Source organism: Micromesistius poutassou (assembly GCF_964030765.1).
Source record: "Micromesistius poutassou genome assembly, chromosome: 17".
In the NCBI taxonomy this organism is placed as follows: Eukaryota; Metazoa; Chordata; class Actinopteri; order Gadiformes; family Gadidae; genus Micromesistius; species Micromesistius poutassou.
The window spans coordinates 12,856,108-12,877,649 of record NC_140287.1 but is presented as its reverse complement, the minus strand read 5'-3'; the positions used below and the strand labels follow the sequence as shown (position 1 = coordinate 12,877,649).

General features: G+C 45.3%; 1 protein-coding gene across 1 annotated transcript; it reads left to right on the top strand.

Moving 5' to 3' along the window:
- Positions 1-2,599: 2,599 nt before the first annotated feature.
- Positions 2,600-12,601, top strand: bmp4 (bone morphogenetic protein 4). Its single transcript, XM_084481801.1, has 4 exons — positions 2,600-2,889; positions 7,105-7,227; positions 7,743-8,107; positions 10,915-12,601. The coding sequence occupies exons 3-4, from the start codon at positions 7,750-7,752 to the stop codon at positions 11,808-11,810; spliced, it is 1,254 nt and encodes a 417-aa protein (XP_084337927.1). The 5' UTR covers positions 2,600-2,889; positions 7,105-7,227; positions 7,743-7,749; the 3' UTR covers positions 11,811-12,601.
- Positions 12,602-21,542: the final 8,941 nt, after the last annotated feature.

The following is a 21,542-nucleotide window of genomic DNA, read 5'->3' as shown; positions in this document are numbered from 1 at the left end:
TTTCCACATTCGGCTGGTGGGAGATATTTAAATTGTGTGGTAAGGTCAGAACGTGAATTATTTGTTTTGGACTAAATACAGGACAATATATGACCAAAATAAAATATAGACATAACTTCTTCTGAGGAACAAGTGGGTGTATAAAATTACAATAAGAAAAATTGAATGAAAAAGCAGTAGCTTTGAAATGTTACAGTTGTAATAGAGACCAAATTAAGTAATATAACAAATTAATCACAGCTTCAACAAATAAACAAATCAGACAAGCCAGGAAATATGAATAAGCATTTACACACTTTAAGTGTGATAATTAAATATGTTTTGGGCTGATAGTTCTAGAAAGGAGGTCCCCATGGTTATGACCTGCTGACTTTGTTGTCGTTTTGTGTTTTGTGACAAAATGGCACAGATCACAATTTTTGAAGATCAAATAAGACATATAACCATATTTAAAACAAAAACAAAAACAAGTTTTCAACAAGCCTTTTTCTGTCCACAACATGTCATAAAACAAATCCTACCATCCCATAATAGTGCTTAAATAAAGCCCTTCTTCGCTTCTCTGTGAACTATTACTTTGTGAACTATTACGGTTTAAATAATAATAAAGTGGTGAGGAGGTCAGAAGCAAGGCACCTCCAAGGGTTAGTACTCTGTCAAGTGGAAACTGTGAGAACGCATGGTGCTCAATAGGCTACACCATCTACATCCCATCATAGCATCATAGTTAATGTGGCTTTAAATCATGTTTTTAACTGGAGTTATTGGACCAATTCATGAAATTAGACCTAATTGGCATTATAAGGTAGGTGCCTATCTCCTATGTATTTTGGAAGTTTAAACTGCTTGCATTCCCAAAAGACTGCCTTTTTAGAAATGTTGAATTCACTTATTTTTACATGTATTCAGAGTCAAATTAATATATCTTTTAAAAATGCTATTGTGGTGATGAACTTGTCGTTTCACTACTTTAGTTAGAATGTCCAGGTAACTCTCTTTCTTGTTTAAATCTCAACAACTACTAAATTGAATTTCAATCCATTGGATCTGGAAAACTATCAACGAAGGAGTTGCGACACATAGTATATTTCGGAGAAATTCTCGAAACCAGAAAACAGCTGGTATTAATGGTGCTTATGAAGTCACAACCAACTAATATAAACGGAATCCACCTGAAGGTGACAAATACTAGCTTATATGAGTCACACATACACACACAAACATCACACACGCACACACACATACATATACCCCCACACACACATTCAGTCCCCCCCCACACCCCCCCCCCCCCACACACACACACACACACACACACACACACACACACACATGTACGCAGTAGGAGAGAAAGAGAGGGAGACAGCAAAGAAGAGGGGGGAGGGGAATGCGCAAACACACACTTACACAAACTGATGCACCAACAAGCTGGCAAATAAATACTTATAGACACAGCGGCCTGGCGAATACCTGCTCATCTGCCTAACCTTTCAGACTCGTCACATGCAAAATGTCCTGAGATACTTTCACACAGACAAGGTTCAAAGCGGGGGGGGGGGGGGGGGGGCTTGGCTAATGAAGGTGAAACAATGGTGACTACTCCTCCTGGACCTCTGTGTCAGGGACCGGCTCCGGGGAGGGAGGGAGGGAGGAGCAGGGATGGATCTAGGAACGAGGCCCATATGAGTAAATAAATGGGAGCGAGGAGGAGTACTACCGAACACCCGGGCATCACTAGGATTCCTGGATCCCTGCACGGCACTTCCTGTTTGAACTGCCGTGAGGTCCATAAAGTCACCCCAGAGGACACTTCTGTATACACTTTACTAATAAATAAATATATGTTTAGTACTGGTCAATCAACAAAGCTTACATGCTATTATGTTATTTTATGTTCATTGATTATTTTTACCCTTCGTTAAAAACATCCATGTATGAATATGAATTATGATTTGAAACTTTTGGGAAAAAAAAGGATTGTAGATTCATCTTGTTTTTTTTTAAGTCTTTTTTTTAAGTCTAAAGTCACAAAAAAAAAAATCTATCAGACTATAGATAAATGCAATTCCTTTCTATTACGTTTATTTTGTCACATGTACTACGGGTACCTGCAGTTTTCCCATATGGCTTCCAGGTGGCACACTTTAAGTGTGGGTGTAATTCCAGAGACACACTTGTAGCCCTCTCAAACAACCCACCAGAGCCCCGTCTCCATAGTAACACAATTAACAGCGGAATAGTGGTGCAACACTCGTGTGACAGTGCGTGACGAAATAAACACGACCTGAAGGACCTGTGCGCGCCCAACTAGACAACATTATATATTCCCAAAAAAACGCCCAACCGAATTAAGAATTACACTGCAGTTGATTCCCAGAGATATTTTTTAATCTGGAGACGCATGCGTAAAATAGGGGCAAATCCAAACGCATCAGAAGCGTGGGGGTTATCCAAGGTGTTAGAGACGGTTGAAGGGGGAGAGAGGTAGGGGGAGGTGCGGGCCGGAGGGGAAGACGGGGAGGGAGGGTAAATTGGGGCGGCCACATAAAAACTGCAAGAAGTTATAGATGCTCGATCAGTTTGGAGAGTCCGCCTTGTCCGCGCGCTGTTTCGCTCCTTCGCAGAACCGGTGGAGATAGCAAAGCCCGCCGCCACCGTGAAGCGTCCGCACACACACACCGCCCCTAGCGTCTCCGGGTCACGGTCTCGCCTCTTGGTCTTTTTTAAAGAAGAGTCGTGAAGGGATTAAAGAGCAACATGATTTGTTGTCGGTCTCTGTAGGGCTCGCTGCACCTGGACTGCCATTGCGCGGACGGATCTCGCACCATCTTTTTGTCTTATTCATTTTGTTTCCCCCCCACACCGAGGATACCTGTACCTCTACTGATGGTAAGTGGTGTATTTAAAACATTTGAATCTTGAATATTTAGGCCCTGCTGTTATAGATGAACTGTTTCAGTTGTGTGCGTTATCTCTGGTGTTTAATGATTGCGGATTTCTTGTCGGTCAAAGCGACCGGCCGCCTTCAGCCTGATCTCCTTGAGCGTTGTGTCTGTCGCCTGGCTGGTTTACATAACTTAGTATAAGATATGAAGTGAAAAAGCTACACATCTACACATATTCATGCTTTATGACATATGCTCAGAAGTGAACTCCAAAGGCTGGGTCGGCTCGGAGAGCATAATAGGTTATAGACCCTAGAAGTGTTGTTCCTGCCAGGGAATGTTCAGCGGTGACAGAACAACGTAATGAGGTCATTTTTTAAACCAGAACATTACAGCCAAATCGCTGGGGTTTCTCTCTCTGGGCTATTAAAGAGTCCGTGTATTTGTTTGCACAGTTTTGGTCACTTTTCGGGAGTTTGAAAAGAAGGGCTATTTTTTCCCAACCCGGGACACCTGCATCTACTTAAAGTGTTCCCCGCGGTACGCGTGTTGTGCAAGGGGGACATGATGAGGTATTTCTTAGGAACGTTTACACTAGAAATAAAAATAAAAAAATGTTTTCAGTAATTGCATGTTGTCTCCCATAAATAAACATCGGATATGCCTACAGGCATGCGGGCCTATCCGATGTAGGAATCCCAAATGTTGAGCCTGTATAGTTTTAGTTTAAATCACTTTTAGTCCCTGTGCTTATTACTCTGTTGGGTATATTGCTGTGGCATAACCCGTTCAATTGTCTATACTTATGTATTATATATAGGCTAATAAGGGTTTATAACAAAATTATTATACAATTACGTCTGTCTTATTTCGCATATGTAGGCCTAGCTATATCATCTACTTGCCAAAACGTGTTCATTCACATTAAGAACTATTCTTCTATTTAGAGACCGAGGTCCTGTATCGATTATCGATTGTGCGCGTATTGGCAGGGAGGAAAGGGGGGGAGACGTTTCCAAGGTCCCTTTATGTGTAACCAGGGAAATTCATCAGATCTGTGCTATAAATTGTTCTGACGCAACATATAGTTTGCTCTCTCTCTCTCTCTCTCTCTCTCTCTCTCTCTCTCTCTCTCTCTCTCTCTCTCTCTCTCTCTCTCTCTCTCTCTCTCTCTCTCTCTCTCTCTCTCTCTCTCTCTCTCTCTCTGAACAACGATCTGTTTCAGAGAGACTGTTGTAGAGACATGACAAGGCCTGGGGTCTGCAGCTCTTACACATGTTTCACTTAACCCGCAGTCCCCTGTAGGTGTTTAAGGCATAGCCGACCAGTTAATACGACATTTGGTCTGTTTTTGTTAACGTCAGCTCAATCCTCGTGTCGTGGTGAATTTAGTAGCCTAAGGACGCATAGCTTTCATAGCAAAAGGGGATCACAACCTCAACAGATTAGGCCATGCTGAGATCGAGTGATCTGATGGACCGCGAGTGCTCCGACCGCTGAATGGTTTAGTTGAAGCCATAGGCAACTCAACATATCTTTAAACATAGGCTCAGCCTTTAATGATAGGCCCTATCTTTCACATCTTACATATCCAGAGGCGCTTAAAAAGAAAAGAAAAAAAAAGAGTAAATCAATTACCCAGCAATGTAAACACGCTCAGAATGGATCTTACTTTTCAGGGAAATATAGGCTACCAACCGTTGGGCTACATGTATTTGCAAAATGTTAATTGTTATTCATATCATTATAATATATTTTTTATCGTAGTATTTTGTAGTATCATAGTATTTTGGGAATAGTCCAGAAAAGTGAGCCTAAATGTACATTTTAGTTGCTTAAAGTCACGAAATAAACACCAATCAACAACAGTAAATGGGGATGCTTGCAGTTTGTGAAATGTCAAACGCGTCTTCTCCGTTTCTGTTGGTCAAACATGTAGATCTTCTGGTAACACTTCTGGTAACAGTTAATCGTGTACAATTAAGAATGGAGATTCTTAATTGGTGAACCTTGTTTAGCGGCCTTCCCCTTTTCTTCCCGCCACAGTAGGCCTATGTGTATACTATATTCAGGAAACAGGATTAAAGAACAATGTATCTGGTCAATCTAACTGTGGTCAAAGAGGGAGAGAGGTTATATTCCGAATTGGACTAAGGCCACACTGCCTGAGCCTAATTGCAAACAGCTCTGCATGTATTGCAAAATATTTATTAACATAAAATAAGAGATTTGCAGCAAAGAGCAAATGATGTGCAAATAAAGAAATTAAGACGACAATTATTCTATTATTATTCTAATCCAGTACAAAAGTCTGGAGCGTAACAACAAAATATATTTTACCATATTACCCATTTAAGTTTAACAAATTGAAGCCGATCTTAGTTAATTGCCGTCAAATAACTAACTATAACTAGCCTAGGACTTAGTCCATCGTTATAAACACATCAGAGTCCTGTTCCTGGGGCATGCCTGTCAGTCGCTGGTCACAGGTAAAATATGATTTCAGTATGATCACAGTGGTTTTGAGTTATGAATCCTTATAAAGTCAGAGGCCCTCTCTGTACAATGATCGTTTGTTGTCCAAGATGCACGTACACACACACACACACACACACACCCGTACCTACGTCCATACATACTGGTAGACAGATACACACGCATGCACATACACAAGCCTGCAGCCTCCTTTCACGGCCACCACCCCATGGGTAATGGAGGTGATCATGTTCTGAACCGTCCCCTCGATGCCACAGCTCTTTTCAGGTGCAAGGGAGGAAGGGAAGACAGTGGTACACACACTTCAATACACCCGGTTTCACGACCCCATACACGTTAAGCCTTCGGTTCAGAAATCCCCCCATTATGAGTGAGTCTGTGTATGCTTGCATCACGGTCATCAAAACACACACTTTTGGAATTGAGAGGCAGGGGTCGTCCAGAGGTCAAACTCTAATGGTGTAAGCAAAATAAAAAAGAGAAGAGAATAAGATCCTTGATTGCATGTACACACATAGAGCCAATGCTGGAACAAAGATGATCACACAGATATGCAACACAAACAAGCCAACACACACACACACACACTGACACACACACGTACACACCCAAACAAAAACCCCAGCCCATGAAACTGTATTACACTTGAAGCATTCTTGTTGATGTGCATCTTAGCTGCTGTAATGCTTGGTCCACCTCCAAGCGCGCAGGGTCCAAAGCGATGACGGAAACACACTCGCGTCGCTCTGGATCACTGCTTGGAAACCAACTGGATTTCTAGTGCGCTGGCTTTCCCAGGGCCATTAAAATGTATTTAACTTTATTACTCAGCGTCAATGATGTGGATTGTGCAGTTTGAGATCACCCAGACCTATGTTGTTTGTTGTTGCTTGTGAAAGCTAGGGTGTCAACTACCGTTTTTTGCCCTGGTGTTTTTGGTTTTCGTTCAAGCCATTCTCAGCATGATGACACTGTGTAAGGCGACGTTGGCAGTGCATTGGCTTGTTGGGAGGAGGACCTGTGTAAGAATCTGTATCGGATCCCCACAGTGGTAAATTCTAGGGATAGCTTTTAAACCAACAATTTTGTTTTAAATTCAGTTTAGATTCTTGCCTTTTCATGTCTTAACCCTAACCATCTGTCTTGTCAAGGCTGATAGTAAAGCATAAATAACACATCTGAGAGACATTTGAGTTGAATTCTTCTATCGGTAGTAAGCCTGATCGGTATATGCCTATAAGTGTGTGGCAGCAAGTAATATAATAGTCACAGGTTATGTTTTATGTGGACATAAAAACAAGTGAATCTATTATTCCATGAGCTGTAGCCCAACTGATACTGACCTGGAGAGTAGCCATGAACTGAAACCAGCAGCAGTTTAATAGTTGTGTATCATAGCATTGGCTCCATATATAAACTGTATACATCTGTAACTTCCTGTTTTGTTTTGGGATGTTTGGTGTTTGGGATTCATACCTCTAATTTTGATGTAAATTTTAATTGCGTGTATATATCTCCTGAAGCAAAAATACGAAGCCTTACAAAGACATTTTCTATTCTATTCGCTCTCACTCCCTTTACTCTTTTGTAAAAAGAGTGATACTGAAATTTCCTTAACCCTTTCTCTGGGAACAGCATAACAAACAATAACAGTGTGTGTATTCCTGCCTCTACTGTGTCTTAAGTCTTAAGTCTAAAACCTCTCCTTCATGTTTTTTCTCAGGAACAGGGTCATTCAAACGGTCTCCTGCTGGCTCCCAACTCCACGTAGAATTTCCTGGAAGATCGAGGCCCTTTCCTTCTCCCCACAAACATGGACTGTTTCCCCATGCTTTACTTTCTGTCGGTAAGTAAGTGACTCCACGCCACTTCAATTTGCAGCATGTGACCCATCCGTTTGAGTATCGGATGCGTCCTCTGTATTGTCAACTCTATGCGGAGTGGCTCCGTGGAGTTGGCTCAGAGGAGTCTCCAGCTCTTCGTTTGGTTAAGAATTTGCCTATAACCTCAGGAGGGCTGCTTGTCCTATTAGTCTAATCATAGTGTGGGAGGAGGGCGAGGAGACTGGTGGAGGAGAAGGTCGGGGGGGGTCGGATTCCATTCAAAATGCATTTTTTTTTTTTAACCAGCAGATGTCATGGAGGATGTGCGAAGATAAGGAGCGAACGGTCCTATCTGATCAACGGTGGGGGGGGGCGGGGGTGGGGGGCGGTGGGGAGGGGTCAACTACTGTAAACAAGACATACCGGACTATATAACAGCTAATTAGGGCCCTCCCTAACGTGGGTGATTCTTTACCCTATTCATGCTGTACCGCAAATTTTTTATTCTAGTTTTGTATCTTTCTATTATTCTTCCCAGAGACATCATGATTCCTGGTAATCGAATGCTGATGGTCATTTTAATATGCCAAGTCCTGCTGGGAGAGAGCAACCATGCTAGTCTGATACCTGAAGAAGGGAAGAAGAAAGTGCCGGACCTGCAGGGTCGTTCGGCCGCCCAGAGCCATGAACTGCTGCGGGACTTTGAGGCCACTCTGCTGCACATGTTTGGCCTCCAGAAGAGGCCCAGGCCCAGCCGCTCGGCCACTATCCCCCGCTACCTGCTGGACCTCTACCGGCTGCAGTCGGGCGAGGCCGAGGATGGAGGCGCGCCGGACATCGCCTTCGAGTACCCCGAGAGGTCGGCCAGCCGGGCCAACACTGTGAGGGGCTTCCACCATGAAGGTACGTGCGGAGGAGGAGTAGGCAAGGCATGAATGTGCCACCTCATATTTGTGTATTTGCTGGGAAAAAAGAGAATCTTCTCACTTGGCAAAAATCCATGCGTGCTAGGTTCAGTGCTGAAGAGAAAAGCAATTTCTTCATATTGCTCAGTCCACACCGCTGCCCCATCTAGCAGTACAGGACCTTAAAAAAGAGTGGCCGACGTAAGCTTTGTAGCGCCTACCCTCTCATGCCTCCCGGTTTATATGGCGGGCTCTTTTAGAATGGTGGTCCACCACATGCAATTATCTTAAATGCTACACTTCCAAATAAAATCTCCCATCGGCCAACAATGTGGGTGCTGCGAACGCAACGGTGGGCGAAGAGGAAAAGAAAAGAAAACTTTCTTTGTCTTGACGGGCCCCTCAAAACCCTTTAAACGAGAGAAGCGAGGGCTTCGATTAGGGCCCCAATCTTCCTGTCCAGGTTAGATTAACAGTTGGCAGTGCAGTGCACTGCTTTGAATGGTAAACATTCAAAGGTGCTGGCTAGCAAAGTAGCAGTGTGACAGCTGGCTGGGCGATGTGGAAGCCCAGCAGGAAATGATCAGGGCAGGGTAGTGAGGAGACGGCACAGCGCATCCACCCTCAACAGGAGGAGGACCAGGATGAGTCAGCCTTAATAGGCCCTGTCTAGCTATTTGAGCTAACACAATTCAACACACACTAACATACTCCAACACACACTATAGCGCCCATTACACACACTAACACACGCCGACACAAGATGCCAAAATACACCAGTAGACTGACACACAAACACAAATCAACTCACATACCAATATAGTCCAGCACATACCAACAGACAATACAACAAACCAACCAACCATACTAGAATCATCTACACACTCCCAGTCTGACACACACTAACAGAGAAATAGAAAACCTACAACACACCCTCATACCCACACCAAAACACCAACATAAACCTTTCAAGAAGAAAGAATGTGGTATAAAGAGGCTCAGTTTCTCATAATGCAATTATGTGTGTGCGTGTGTGTGTGCATGCTTTTGTGTGCAAGTGCACATTGGCCTGACCACGTGTGTACTTTTTGTTTTGTGCTACGCTCTACAGGCATATTCCCCTGTTTACCCTCAGATCCCCTATGTAAAGCTCCTTTCATAAGTGCAGTCTTTCTCTGCAAAGTTCCAGAAGATTTCCTGATCGGGGTTAAGTGTAAATCGGAACAGGGATCGATATTCCGAGAAATCTGCTCCAGCAATTTGCCTGCTCAAGACCTAGTTTCCGTTACGGCTTTTCCATTGACAAGAGTGGCACGTAAAGGGTTACGTCCTTCTGACTTTCAGACGCTTTCGCGTAGATCGAACAAATCACAAGACTCCGCTGAGGACGTATTTGAATCCGGGAATTGTGTGTTTATTTCAATACACAAATGCTTTTCGGGTGATTCAATGACAATATCAATACAGCTTATGATGGTTTACAAACAATCACCTTTTTTAAGAACGTCTGGAAAAGATTCCGAAAAAACGGAACTCCTCAAGTTTTATGGTGGCTGGCATCCATAAGTGTTGCATTACCGCCATCTGCTGGGCCGTCTCTCTGCCTATCTAATCCATAGTTGCATCTGTGGAAGGCGGCAAGACCGAAATGTTCCTGAACGTAGCTGCATGTGGTGAATAGTGAAAACTACTAGTGGTGCCTGAAAGGTTATCCCAGTAATTCACCGGGAACTATGTGTGGAAGGGGCTTTAATCACATGCTTAAGGGCCTTGCGAGTGGGAGGGAGAACTCGTTTTCATCTACAGCGTAAGAGCTATTGTGTGACGATAGACCTGTTCAAGTAGCGGCTGGACAACCTATGCAAAAAAACTAATAGAACTAAACCCTGCAACAACGCAGTTAATGAAGAGTAAGCACTACCATTTAGGATAATACATTAGTTTTGATAGTCTTTCTCTGAACATTTTCATACATTCATGCACATTTCATTTTACGTATTTTTCATCTTGGCTTTATCAAGGTTCAAAGAACGACTCCTGTGTATCGTCTGAATCTAACCATTATACACAACGAAAATGATAAATGTCTTAAGTGAACAAACTGCAAAGCCAATCAAAAACACAGCAGGTTTTAATAATGAAAACCACCTGGGCGAGATTAAGGCCTGGGTGTGAAATAACAGGGGGGGGGGGGGTGGGGGTTGGAGCAGGAAAATAGTAGACACAACATTCCTTTCTCCAACAATGGTGATCTTGCCAGAAATCTCCACTGTGTTTATACTGTAGCTGTGGTACGTTAATCACCACTCTGCCTATGATGCATGTTTCAGCAAAGGGCTTGCAGAAACGCTCTGTGGTGGACAGATGCTTATAGATGGACAGAAGCACAGCACAACACTCTATGCTGTGTAAACATATATGTGCGTGTGTGTGTGTGCCTCTTAAGTTTACCTTTAAGGCCCAATGTGTACATTGTTTTGTGCTGGTGAAGGTGTTGCAATGTTATGAAACATGACTCAACCAGGGGTGCAAATGTGGTGTGACGGGGGGGTTGTGTGGGTGGGATCTATCTATCTAATTTAAAAAGAAATGTAGCACTAGTAAAAGCGGGGGGGGTGGGGGGGGGACAATTTCATGTGTCCCCCCCCTTCCCGCCCCCTAAATTGTGACAATGTGCTCAACAATAATTACTTTAAATCAATGTCTGGGCCTGGACATGACGACAGCGTGAGGAAATAATCGTAGTGATTTTTTTTTTTTGAAGCACAAATCCTTAATGGTCCCCATGTGTTTGTGCCCTTCCAGAACACATGGAGAAGGTGACGGAGAAGGTGACGGAGAAGCGGCCCCGCCACCGGGAGACCCCGCCCCTCCGCTTCCTGTTCAACCTCAGCAGCATCCCCGAGGACGAGCTGCTGTCGTCGGCCGAGCTGCGGCTCTACCGCCACCAGATCGACGAGGCGGCGGGCCGCGCCCTCTCCGACCACGAGGGGCTCCACAGGATCAACGTGTACGAGGTGCTGAAGCCGCCGCCGCCGCCGGGGGGCCCCGGTGGCGGCTCGGGGCAGCTGATCACCCGGCTCCTGGACACCCGGGTGGTCCACCACAACGCCTCCCGCTGGGAGAGCTTCGACGTCAGCCCCGCCGTCCTGCGCTGGACGCTCGAGCGCCTGCCCAACCACGGGCTGGCGGTGGAGGTGCTGCACCTCAACGCCACGCCGCTCCACCAGGACAAGCACGTGCGCGTCAGCCGCTCGCTGCATCAGGGGTCGGACGAGGACTGGGAGCAGCTCCGCCCCCTGCTGGTCACCTTCGGCCACGACGGCAAGGGTCACCCGCTGACCCGGCGGGCCAAGCGGAGCCCCAAGCCGCGGGGCCGCAAGCGCAACCGCAACTGCCGGCGCCACATGCTGTATGTGGACTTTAGTGATGTGGGGTGGAACGACTGGATAGTGGCACCCCCGGGCTACCAGGCGTATTACTGCCACGGCGAGTGCCCCTTCCCCCTGGCGGACCACCTGAACTCCACCAACCACGCCATCGTGCAGACGCTGGTGAACTCGGTGAACACCAACATTCCCAAGGCCTGCTGCGTGCCCACGGAGCTCAGTGCCATCTCCATGCTCTACCTGGACGAACACGACAAGGTGGTGCTAAAAAACTACCAGGAAATGGTGGTGGAGGGCTGTGGCTGCCGCTGACCGGCGAGCCGGCCCCTGACTTGGACGGGGTGTGCAACAGCGATGCAAAAAAAAAGAAAAGTAAAAAAAAAAAAAAAAAGACTTTCTTTCACAAGCCCCGCCCAACTTCCAGAAATGTTCACTTGGACACTAATTTATAACTTTTATGTTGAGATGTATTGTTTGTCTCATTTCTTTGTTTTCTTGACAATATGATCATATATTTTGACAAAATATATATATTTATATCTACATATAAAAAAATAAAAATGAGTCCATATTTTAAACCTAATTAAAAAGCTGTACAACTTTTCATAATGTATATTAGATTGTATGCGTTTTTTTTAATGAGAAAATAGTAAAAAAAAAAAAAAGTTTAAAGTAAATTCTATTTACTGGTCATATTTATTGCTTTCCTATTATATTCAATTTCATGAAAAAAAACAACGACGTGTTTGGCTTTCCGATAATACATTTGTGCAGATCACAAGATGCACCATATGACATTAATTTGAGCACTGCGTGAAATTGTCACAAAACTGATAAAAAAATATATATCAGTTTAAATATTCAGACATGTATGTTGATTTTAATTGACCTCTTTGCATAGATCTTAACTCAATGATTTATTTTAGGTAGGCCCTTTTAAAATCCAGTTTATATACTTGTGAAAGATCTGTAAAAACTAGTAAATTAGCAAGGTTTGTAAAAATGAACTTTTTTTTATATGCAATTGGATTGAAACTCATCTTGGCTGATACTGATATTGCCTGTTGGCAATCTAAATGTTTTTTTGGCAAAAAGAAAAGAAACAGAGAAATCTTCTCTGTCTTTCCCAAATAAAATAACTTTTGTTTAATTATCTGGCATTTCCCAAGCGATGATTTCCACCTGTCATACCAAAACATGGAAGAGAAGAATTCCTTGGAAACGCAGGAAAATCTCCCTGGAAAATAATTCCGAAATAAAGTGGTGTTGAGGGGACATTATGAACCATGAGAGAGAGAGAGAGAGAGAGAGAGAGAGAGAGAGAGAGCGAGAGAGAGAGAGAGAGAGAGAGAGAGAGAGCGAGAGAGAGAGAGAGAGAGAGAGAGAGAAGAGAGAGAGAGAGAGAGAGAGGTAGCTTACAAGAAAGAACCAGACCACTGTCCTTGGGGGGGCCCAAACTCCTCTGGCCTCGCCTTTATTGTTTTCTGTAATTTCACTTTTATCTCAATTAGACTTAACATGTGGTGGGCAAACACTCGCTAACCCAACCGTAGTCTGGCCCGCCTCTCCGGGCTGATTGCGGGAGACGTTTCGGGGAGTGATCCTTTTGTTCCCGCCGTCCCCTCACATTGGGGGCCGTGCTTGTGGCCGATGTGTCCCTGGCCCCGACACAAGGCGACTGGGCCCTCTGAAGAATCAAAGGTTAGACGCTCTGGCTCCTTCCTTTGTCTCCAGCGTCTAATGGCGGCAGGGCAAAGACGGCTGTCTCCAACCTGTGCCCCCGGCACACAATGGGCTTCTACATCACTTATTTACAATCCGACGGCTGGCCCAAATTATATGATAACGTTTGGGAAGGGGGCCGGCTCTCTTTGAACTGTCGGGGGAGGCCGCCTTTGCATTGTTTCGCTGTGCACTGGTGTTGGGCTGATGGACTGAAGGCATGTGTGTGTGTGTGTATTCCTAATGGCAGTGCGATCCAAGCCCCCAAATTATATTATCACATTTTTCAGAATAAAATGAATTTTTTTTTATTAGTGTTTTGCTTAACAGACAAGACAAGTTCATAAACAAACATCCATGTTGAATGATAAAGCATGTTTGCCAAGTATGCACTCACCTAGATCTTCCGTTTACGCATACAAAAACAAAACACTTGAGACAAAAAAATGCATGTGTATGCGTGTATTTTAGGTGTGTGTGTGTGTGTGTGTCTTTGCAGCGGTGTCTTGACAGTGCAATTACACACATTTCAACGGCTCTTCCCGCCCGCAGCAGAGATACAATCAGCAAGTTATGTTAATTGTCTGCCGTTTCATTATCCCACCTAGCCCACTGCAAAGAGAGGCCACATGTTTATTAAAAGGCCCACAGAGGAATGTTGTGTAATCCCAGCACACCCAGTGAGCCGGCCATTTAGTTTACCGCCACCACTCTGCACTAAGCACTCTGCAGAGTTTACGTCTGACGGGATGGGGAGCCGGGTGACCTGCCTAATGCCCCCAAACGGCACCCTCTTTAGAGACGTGGGAGTGTCATCCACCACAATGTGGACTCTAACTAACATGTATGCTCTTATGTGTGTCTGTGTTTTTGTGTGTGAACGTTAATCTGTGTGTGTCTTCATTTGTGTGTGTGTGTGTGTGTGTGTGTGTGTGTGTGTGTGTGTGTGTGTGTGTGTGTGTGTGTGTGTGTGCGTGCGTGTGTGTGTGTGTGTACACACATCCGTGTATATGTTGTGCGTGCAAAAATGTGGGTTCATGCACATTCATAAGTGTACCATGTAGATTCATGTGAGTTCACATATACTTTAACAAACGCACACATACACACGCAGACAAAGGGTGTGTTTGGAGTGGGAACGGGGGTGAGTGGTGGGGGGCTATTACAGCATAGAGTACTTAACAAATGGGAGCGGGGAGGCTTTTGTCATTCCTATGTGATGTGCCACTCGGTCTCTGGGTAAGTGGCCCTTCTCACGCAATTACAGGTGAGTCATTATGCAGGGGCCTTCATTGACACGGCCCGCCTAATTGACCGAGGGAACTCTTCAAAAAGCCCTTTTATTTGGACGCCACGCCGTAAAAGTGTTTATAGTTAATAAACCTTTGCGGCAGCCCCGCTGCGAGATGATCAGGGCTTACATGGCCTTGTTTGGGTAGATGTGCGGAGCCATACCTCCGAAACTAAAGAATTGCTACTCCTCCTCGCCATTAGACTCTTAACGGGGCCTCTGGTTCAGCCGTCCCGACCAGAGGAGACACGGTTCAGACCGCACTCTGTAGGTGGTATAGAATCTGACACGCGCCGATGCGGGTTTTCCCCAAACTGGTTTTTAATGCTTATCGCTTTCTATATATATTTTGCGTTGCTAACTATCTTTTGCGGTGGGTTGCTAACTATATTTTGTGTCTCTCGCTGTAGTTTTTTGGTCATTCTCATCCACAACACCGACAAGTGTATATCTTAGGGTCAAATGGTCTCTGTGTATGGGCCAATCTCAGAGGCTCATAGTTGATATCATCATAGCATCTTAAGGTTGGTCTCTGGTTTCATTCTTTACAATCAAGCTTGCAAGCATGCACACACATATTTTTCTGTGTGTAGGTTAAAAGCACAATTCCTCGCCTTAACAGTCACGTGACACCGGGTACGACTCATCGCCCTTCTCACACACCCACACATGCATGCACACAATCACACACACACCTCTGAAATGATGGCCAAGAGTACCCATGTGCACCTCTTTCTCTCTCTACATGCCGTAGGCTGGAGAACCACACGTATATTTACCCTCCAAAACACACACACATCAAAAACCAAACTATTTCGACATAAACGCTTACACACCCATACAAAAAAGTGCACAGGACACCCCCTGCAATTCTCTTTATGGGAGGTTACTAGGAGGTAGAGGGATCAGTGGCCGACAGACTGTCGGGAAAACTGTCATGAAGGCCAGTGTGGGGTCACTTTCGTCATGGAAAAGCCTGGTGACTCTGGCGGCTGCGAGGACAGAACAAAACATGGATGTTGCTCCCCAGGAGACTTTAAAGTAAAACATTCAAACATTTTTGACAGTTGTGTGACAGGGCTTTAGTTATTTCTTCCTCTGGGAAATTGCATCTCACGCAGCGTTTTCTTTTTATGTTTCTTTGACGCGTAGTGTGAGTGTGTGCACCTCTTGGTTCTGTTAACACCCCCTGTCTCCCTGTCAATGTTAGAAAAAACAATAATGTGCGTATGTGTGTGTTTGTATATATGTGTGTGTGTGTGCACACACACGTGTAATAATGGTAATTGTTCCGTGATTGATTAGAAAGACCAGATATTTCCATCTTGACAACTGTTCCCAAACAAAGCTTACAGGCCCAGAGAGCTGTGAGTGTGTGTGAGTGTGTGTGTATGTATGTGTGTGTGTGTGTGTGTGTGTGTGTGTGTGTGTGTGTGTGTGAGAGCGGATGTGCACGTTTGCTGGAAGGTGGAATGGGGTTTAGCGGGGTAGGAGGAGGAAGAGGAGGGGGGGTGGGGGGGGGGGTTACATACACTTTGTTCTTGAACCCCCTGAAAAGTCCTCCCTCTCTTTTCCTTTCTGACCCCAGCTGGGAGAAAAGGCAGTGGAAATTTCCACTTGTAGGAGATCAACAACCTGTGGGCTTCAAACCCCCCACACCCCCTACAAAAAAAAAACATTGAGTGTCAAGTGCTGGTGTCGCTGTGTGGACGGAATGCTTCTTTTGTTGGGCGAGTCTGCGGTGTAATTTTGGGCAGGGCAGGGTGTCCCTGCAGCAGGCCTTTCTTCCACGGGCCCTGTGCACTTTCATTAGATACGCATAATGAAAAGATGGCCGCTCAACCACCCGCCCCCTCCTATGCGCCTCTGGCCTGTACTTAGAGAATAACCCCGCACCACCACCACCACCTCCCTCTCTCTCCCTCCTCCAGGCCTCCTCCACCCTTAGTCCCGTCAGTAACAGGTGTGCAGGCTGCCCCGGCTGCCCTCCGATCGCTTACTGGAATCCCTTGTTTACCTTCATCTTCTCATTAGTGCTCCCAGAAGCAGCAATATTTCCCTCCCCACCCCCTTAAGACTGTAACTTATTACAGTCTAACCGCCGGGCTCTGTTTGAAGAGAGCCCCTCCTTTGTTATGAAGTTATTTGTTGACAGCGTTTGCCAAAAGCGGCTGGTTTTTGTATTTATCTCTGTCTACGTCACTATTTATAACAAGAGACCCTGTGAGGTACGAGAGAGCTACACATTTCAACAGCTGCGGTTTTGAGGTTTTGAATTTTTTGGCTTTTCTTTTTCGTTCTCTATTGTTGATATATTGGGGTGTGGCGTTAGGGATTCGGGCTGAGTGTTGGTGATCTGTTAGAAGGTCATTGTTCACTCACCACAGTAGTAGTAGTAGTAGTTGTTTCAGTAGTCGGAGCAGTTGTACCGCTATGACTGGTGGTGAGAGTGGACTGGCTCACCCCCGTTCACCCCCGGGGGCATCCAGAACCCATCTTTTCTCTACTGCCTTCTCTGAGCGCGCCCCCCCCCCCCCCCAGCCCGCCCATCCACATGTGTGTCAGTGCTGTATGTCTGTCGTTTGTGTTACCACCACCACCCCTCAGTGTAAAGCGACTTTGACTCCTAGAAAAGCGCTATATAATTCCCATTTATTATTATTATTATTATTATTACACACGGACCAGAAAGTGGTTGCCGTAAGCGGGTTGGTATGGGCTGTGTCTGTGTGTTTACGTGCCCACAGTCTCCCTCTGTGAGGGGGCTTTTGTGCGTCTCCCCGAGAGGCAGGTGGATCGGGCCTCAGGTTTGCCCACGGCCCGGGCTTGAAAGCAACCAGCGTGAAACCAGAGATGAAACGCGACCCCGAGGCAATTAGGCCCACAATGAGGGGAGTTCTTTCTTTTTTTCCCCCTCCACCCTTCCTTTGTGTTCGCCCCAACACAGTTTAAGACGCGGGGTATTTTTCTTTGGGACGTTGGACTATATATTGAAGAGAGGGGAAAAAAAACGAAAACAAGTCCACCACAAAATAGCAACTGTGGGGGAAAAGGTGGGAGTGATGTGGATGGTTGTGATGGTACTTGGAGGTAGAGGCTGGAGAGTCACACCTATCCGTCGGCCTATCTTGTTGTCCCACATTAACGTGGAGGGGAGGGTAGGGAGGGGAGGGGAGGGAGGGTACCATAGCGATGGGGAGTGGATGGGACTCAAGTGGTCCATTTTGACTTGACTGGAGCAGAGTTCTGTTTGCACATGTACACACACACACACACACACACACACACACAAACACACACGTGCACACACTAACACACACACACACACACACACACACACCAGCAAATAAGAAGTAAAAGAAGAAGAAGAAGATGAACACCACCCACCCCCCCCCCCCCCCAGCCTCCTCCCTCCCTCCTCCCTCCCTCCCTTCCGCTGCCATACTATCGCTGCTCTGAATGGAGTGTGTCTACCGGATCTGGCCGGGATGAAATGTCATATCTCAGACTGATCCTTATCTCTTAATCGCTTCCTTTGTCTCGTGTGATTCCCCGGACCCCTCCTGACTTCCCTCTGTGGACGGACGCCCCTTTGAAGTGTCAGCCACAGTTAGGGACGCTGGGGGTGGGATAGCAGCGGTGTGCGCATGTCTGAGCCCTGTGTGTGTGTGTGTGTGTGTGTGTGTGTGTATGTGAGAGTTTGTGTGTCATAGCACATGAGGGTCTGTGCCTGTGTGTGTGAGTATGATTCATTTATGTGTGTGTGTGTGTGTGTGTGTGTGTGTGTGTGTGTGTTTGTATGACAGTGTGTGGCTTTGTGTGTGCATGTATATGCATGGTTATTTGTTTATGAGTGTGTCTGACTGTTTGTGTATGTGTGTGTGTGTGTGTGTGTGTGTGTGTGTGTGTGTGTGTGTGTGTGTGTGTGTGTGTGTGTGTGTGTGTGTGTGCGTGTGTGTGCTTGCATGGTCATGTAAAGCAGAGGTCTGGTTCTGCTCTAAGCTAATGAGAGCAACAGAGGTTATCTGCATCTAGTGGTGGAGAGACCTCCTGGAAGTGTGCTGCTGTGTTTCTAGCTAAAAGCAGCTGCATCTTGTGCAACTAACACTATCCTTGTAAACACAAATGTACAGAGGCCACATCTGCCTGTGAATCAATGCGTGTGTGAGCGATTTGGTTTTTGATTGGGGGTTCTGTGGGTAAACAGTTAATGTTTACACATACATAAAGGTTTAAATGCAAATGTACGTGTATGTAGTTTAAGATAAAGTCTCTTGACAGTGTGTCATATTTGCGAGAAAAAAAGTGAATGAGACACAGAGAGGGAGAGAGGAAGAGAGTATGAGAGGGAGAGAAAGGGAGGGGGAGGAAAACAGAGAATACATTTGACACAGAGATTGATGGACATCTACAAGACTAGGCAGAGGATGCTTGTAAACACTGATGTCTTCGAAAAATCTTCTTGTCACCACATAGGTAATGTATCCTATCTTCCATGGCTCATAGATGTCCTGACTCACGGAAGGTTGTAACAACATCTGTGAGCTCATCTACAGTGCTTCCATTCATTTACACAAGACCCAAATCACAACCATGGGGGCTCATTGTCGACACCCCCTGGTGGCAGGATGCGTCACCACAGGCTGCATTGTTAGCGGCATGTGTGTCTGTGTGTGTGTGTGAGTGTGTGTGTGTGTGTGTGTGTGTGTGTGTGTGTGTGTGTGTGTGTGTGTGTGTGCATGTCACGTCTACATTTGTGCATAGATATAGTGGTACTGCGTCTATGGTTGGCAACAGAGCCATATGTCTCAGTGGGAGAGAAGCCAGGCCACCCAGCACTTTACCCCTTAGTAAGATAGAAGAGAGCGGCCTTTAAAGATGTTTTATAAACCATCAGCCAAAAGCAACAGACTTGTCCGTTTCAGACAGACAGTGGGGCCCTTTTTCTGGCGCTTGTTGAAGCACCTGGACCGAGCGAGTGTGGAGGGCGAATGGAAAGCAGCAGAGAAACGAATAACAGCATTAGTGTCAAAAGTCGCAGTGGTCAGATTCGCTGGCGTGTGCACACACATGTTTCAGCAGGAGTACCGGAGCAATGCTCTTATTAACGTCCAGCTTGCACACAATTTCTGCATTGTCAAGCCACCGGTGTATCAGTGAATATATTTTGTACATTTTAATTGTATCACGCCTCACATTTGAACAGAAGTTAATGAGCATCCACGACATTGGCCATGGCCTGATATGTTGGCTGATGGATTTCTTGACTGAAAAGTTGCAATGTGAGTGGAAAAATGTGGATGCTGTGTGTAGAAAATCCCATCACCGCATGTACTTTTTAATGTTGTTTTAATGTTGACAACATCTTAATGAAAAGGTTTTATTCCTGTTTTATTGAATCAGTCCCAACCGTTCTCCGTTGTCAGCTGAGATGGGTCACTTACCCTCAAAATTAGAAACGGATTTTAGGAAAATTCCATAGTGTGCAACAAAAGTGCAGGTACGACCTTGAACGACCCTCCTTATGTTAACAAGGTTATGTCTTAGAAGGAGATCAAATCAATCATGGCTGATCCTAGCCAACCCCTGTCTAAGGAGTTCATGCTGCTTCCATCTGGCCACAGATACAATCTGCCAAGGTGTAGGACCAATAAACTTAATTTTTAATTTTTAATAAAATAACTAAATGTGCTTTTATGTTGAGCTTATTGTTTAATGTCACAAGTGTTCACTCAAGACATATGTGGTGACGCATTCTACTGCCAGGTGTGAACTGACTTCACACCACTTTCAGCTGTCCACAGGTGATCGGATCACCCAAGATGCATGTAACTGCTAGGTGTGAACAGACAGAGAGGGCAGAGAGCCAATAAGTCTAAACCCTGACACGCTTCTTTAGGTCTGATTTTCAATCTGCTAGTTCAATACTTTTAAGTTATTAGAAGTATTGTTCCGTCCTTATGTCACGTTGCGTTTCATGGATGGTAGGTACCTGCCATCCATGCCTTCCTTTCTTCAGGTGTTTAGGAGTCTTTAATTCTAAATTTGAGCGTTTGTTATAGGGTAGCTTATTTATTTTAGAATCATATTTGTTATATGTCTCAGGTCTGTTATTAGCCTGTCCAATAATTTCCTTTGACTCAAATGTAAAGTCTGTCTACCTACCCAGATACCTGCGTGCACTCTGCCCGTGCACTCTGCCCACGCACTCATTGGCGTGACTGCAGTCTGCTGCAGGCCATGTGTTAGGCCACCTGTGACGCGTCACTGGGACATTGTGCCAGTGGCGCAACACAGGTAGCGTATTAATCACACTCTAGACAATAGTGCAGAATGATGGCTGTGTTTGTATCTTTGGGAAGTACTTAAAAGTGTATTACACTTATATTTGGGAGGAAGGTGGGGTGGGGTGGTGGTTTGGCTTAGAGACAACCAATGATTTGGGAAATGTTATGGTCAAATCATGGCTGGAGGATCTTTTATAAATTATTATAGTCCTGGCTACCACAAGTTATGTTATTCTGGTTACACAACTTAAAAAAACCAACAGATGCATATTTGTGAGTGACGGAGTGAGTACTCTCGGTGTGAAGCTGGAAGATTGAAAAGTGTGAGAAAAAGCATACAATTTTAATTAAACACTTTAGCCACTATTAAAAATAGCTGGGGAACAGTCATGCCAGAATCCAAACAGACGGGTTACCCTGGTTACAGAGTAGGCCCCTGCTGAGGAGGTACAAGCCGCCCCTCTACAAGCTTGGGAAAACAAAAAAATGTGACAACATGATAATGAGAAAGTGTGATAATGAGCAACATCCAGGGCTTGGCATGGCATTGACACGCAAACAAGCTGGGGGTGGAAACAGTTACAGTGGCGACGACGACAGAGGCAACATTATAATGGTTGGGTGCATGGTGCAAGGGTTTTGATGAAAGAGAAGTAAAAGGTACACGCTCTTCTTCTACGTGGCTCTACGTTTGATGCGTGCTCTTAACCGGCGCAGGAAGGGAGGCAGGGGCCGAGAACACCT

Excerpts from the sequence above, each read along its gene's own strand:
- bmp4 (XM_084481801.1), top strand. The coding sequence starts at position 7,750 with ATGATTCCTGGTAATCGAATGCTGATGGTCATTTTAATATGCCAAGTC. Across the intron at positions 8,108-10,914 it reads GAGGGGCTTCCACCATGAAG|AACACATGGAGAAGGTGACG; the intron begins GTACGTGCGGAG and ends GTGCCCTTCCAG.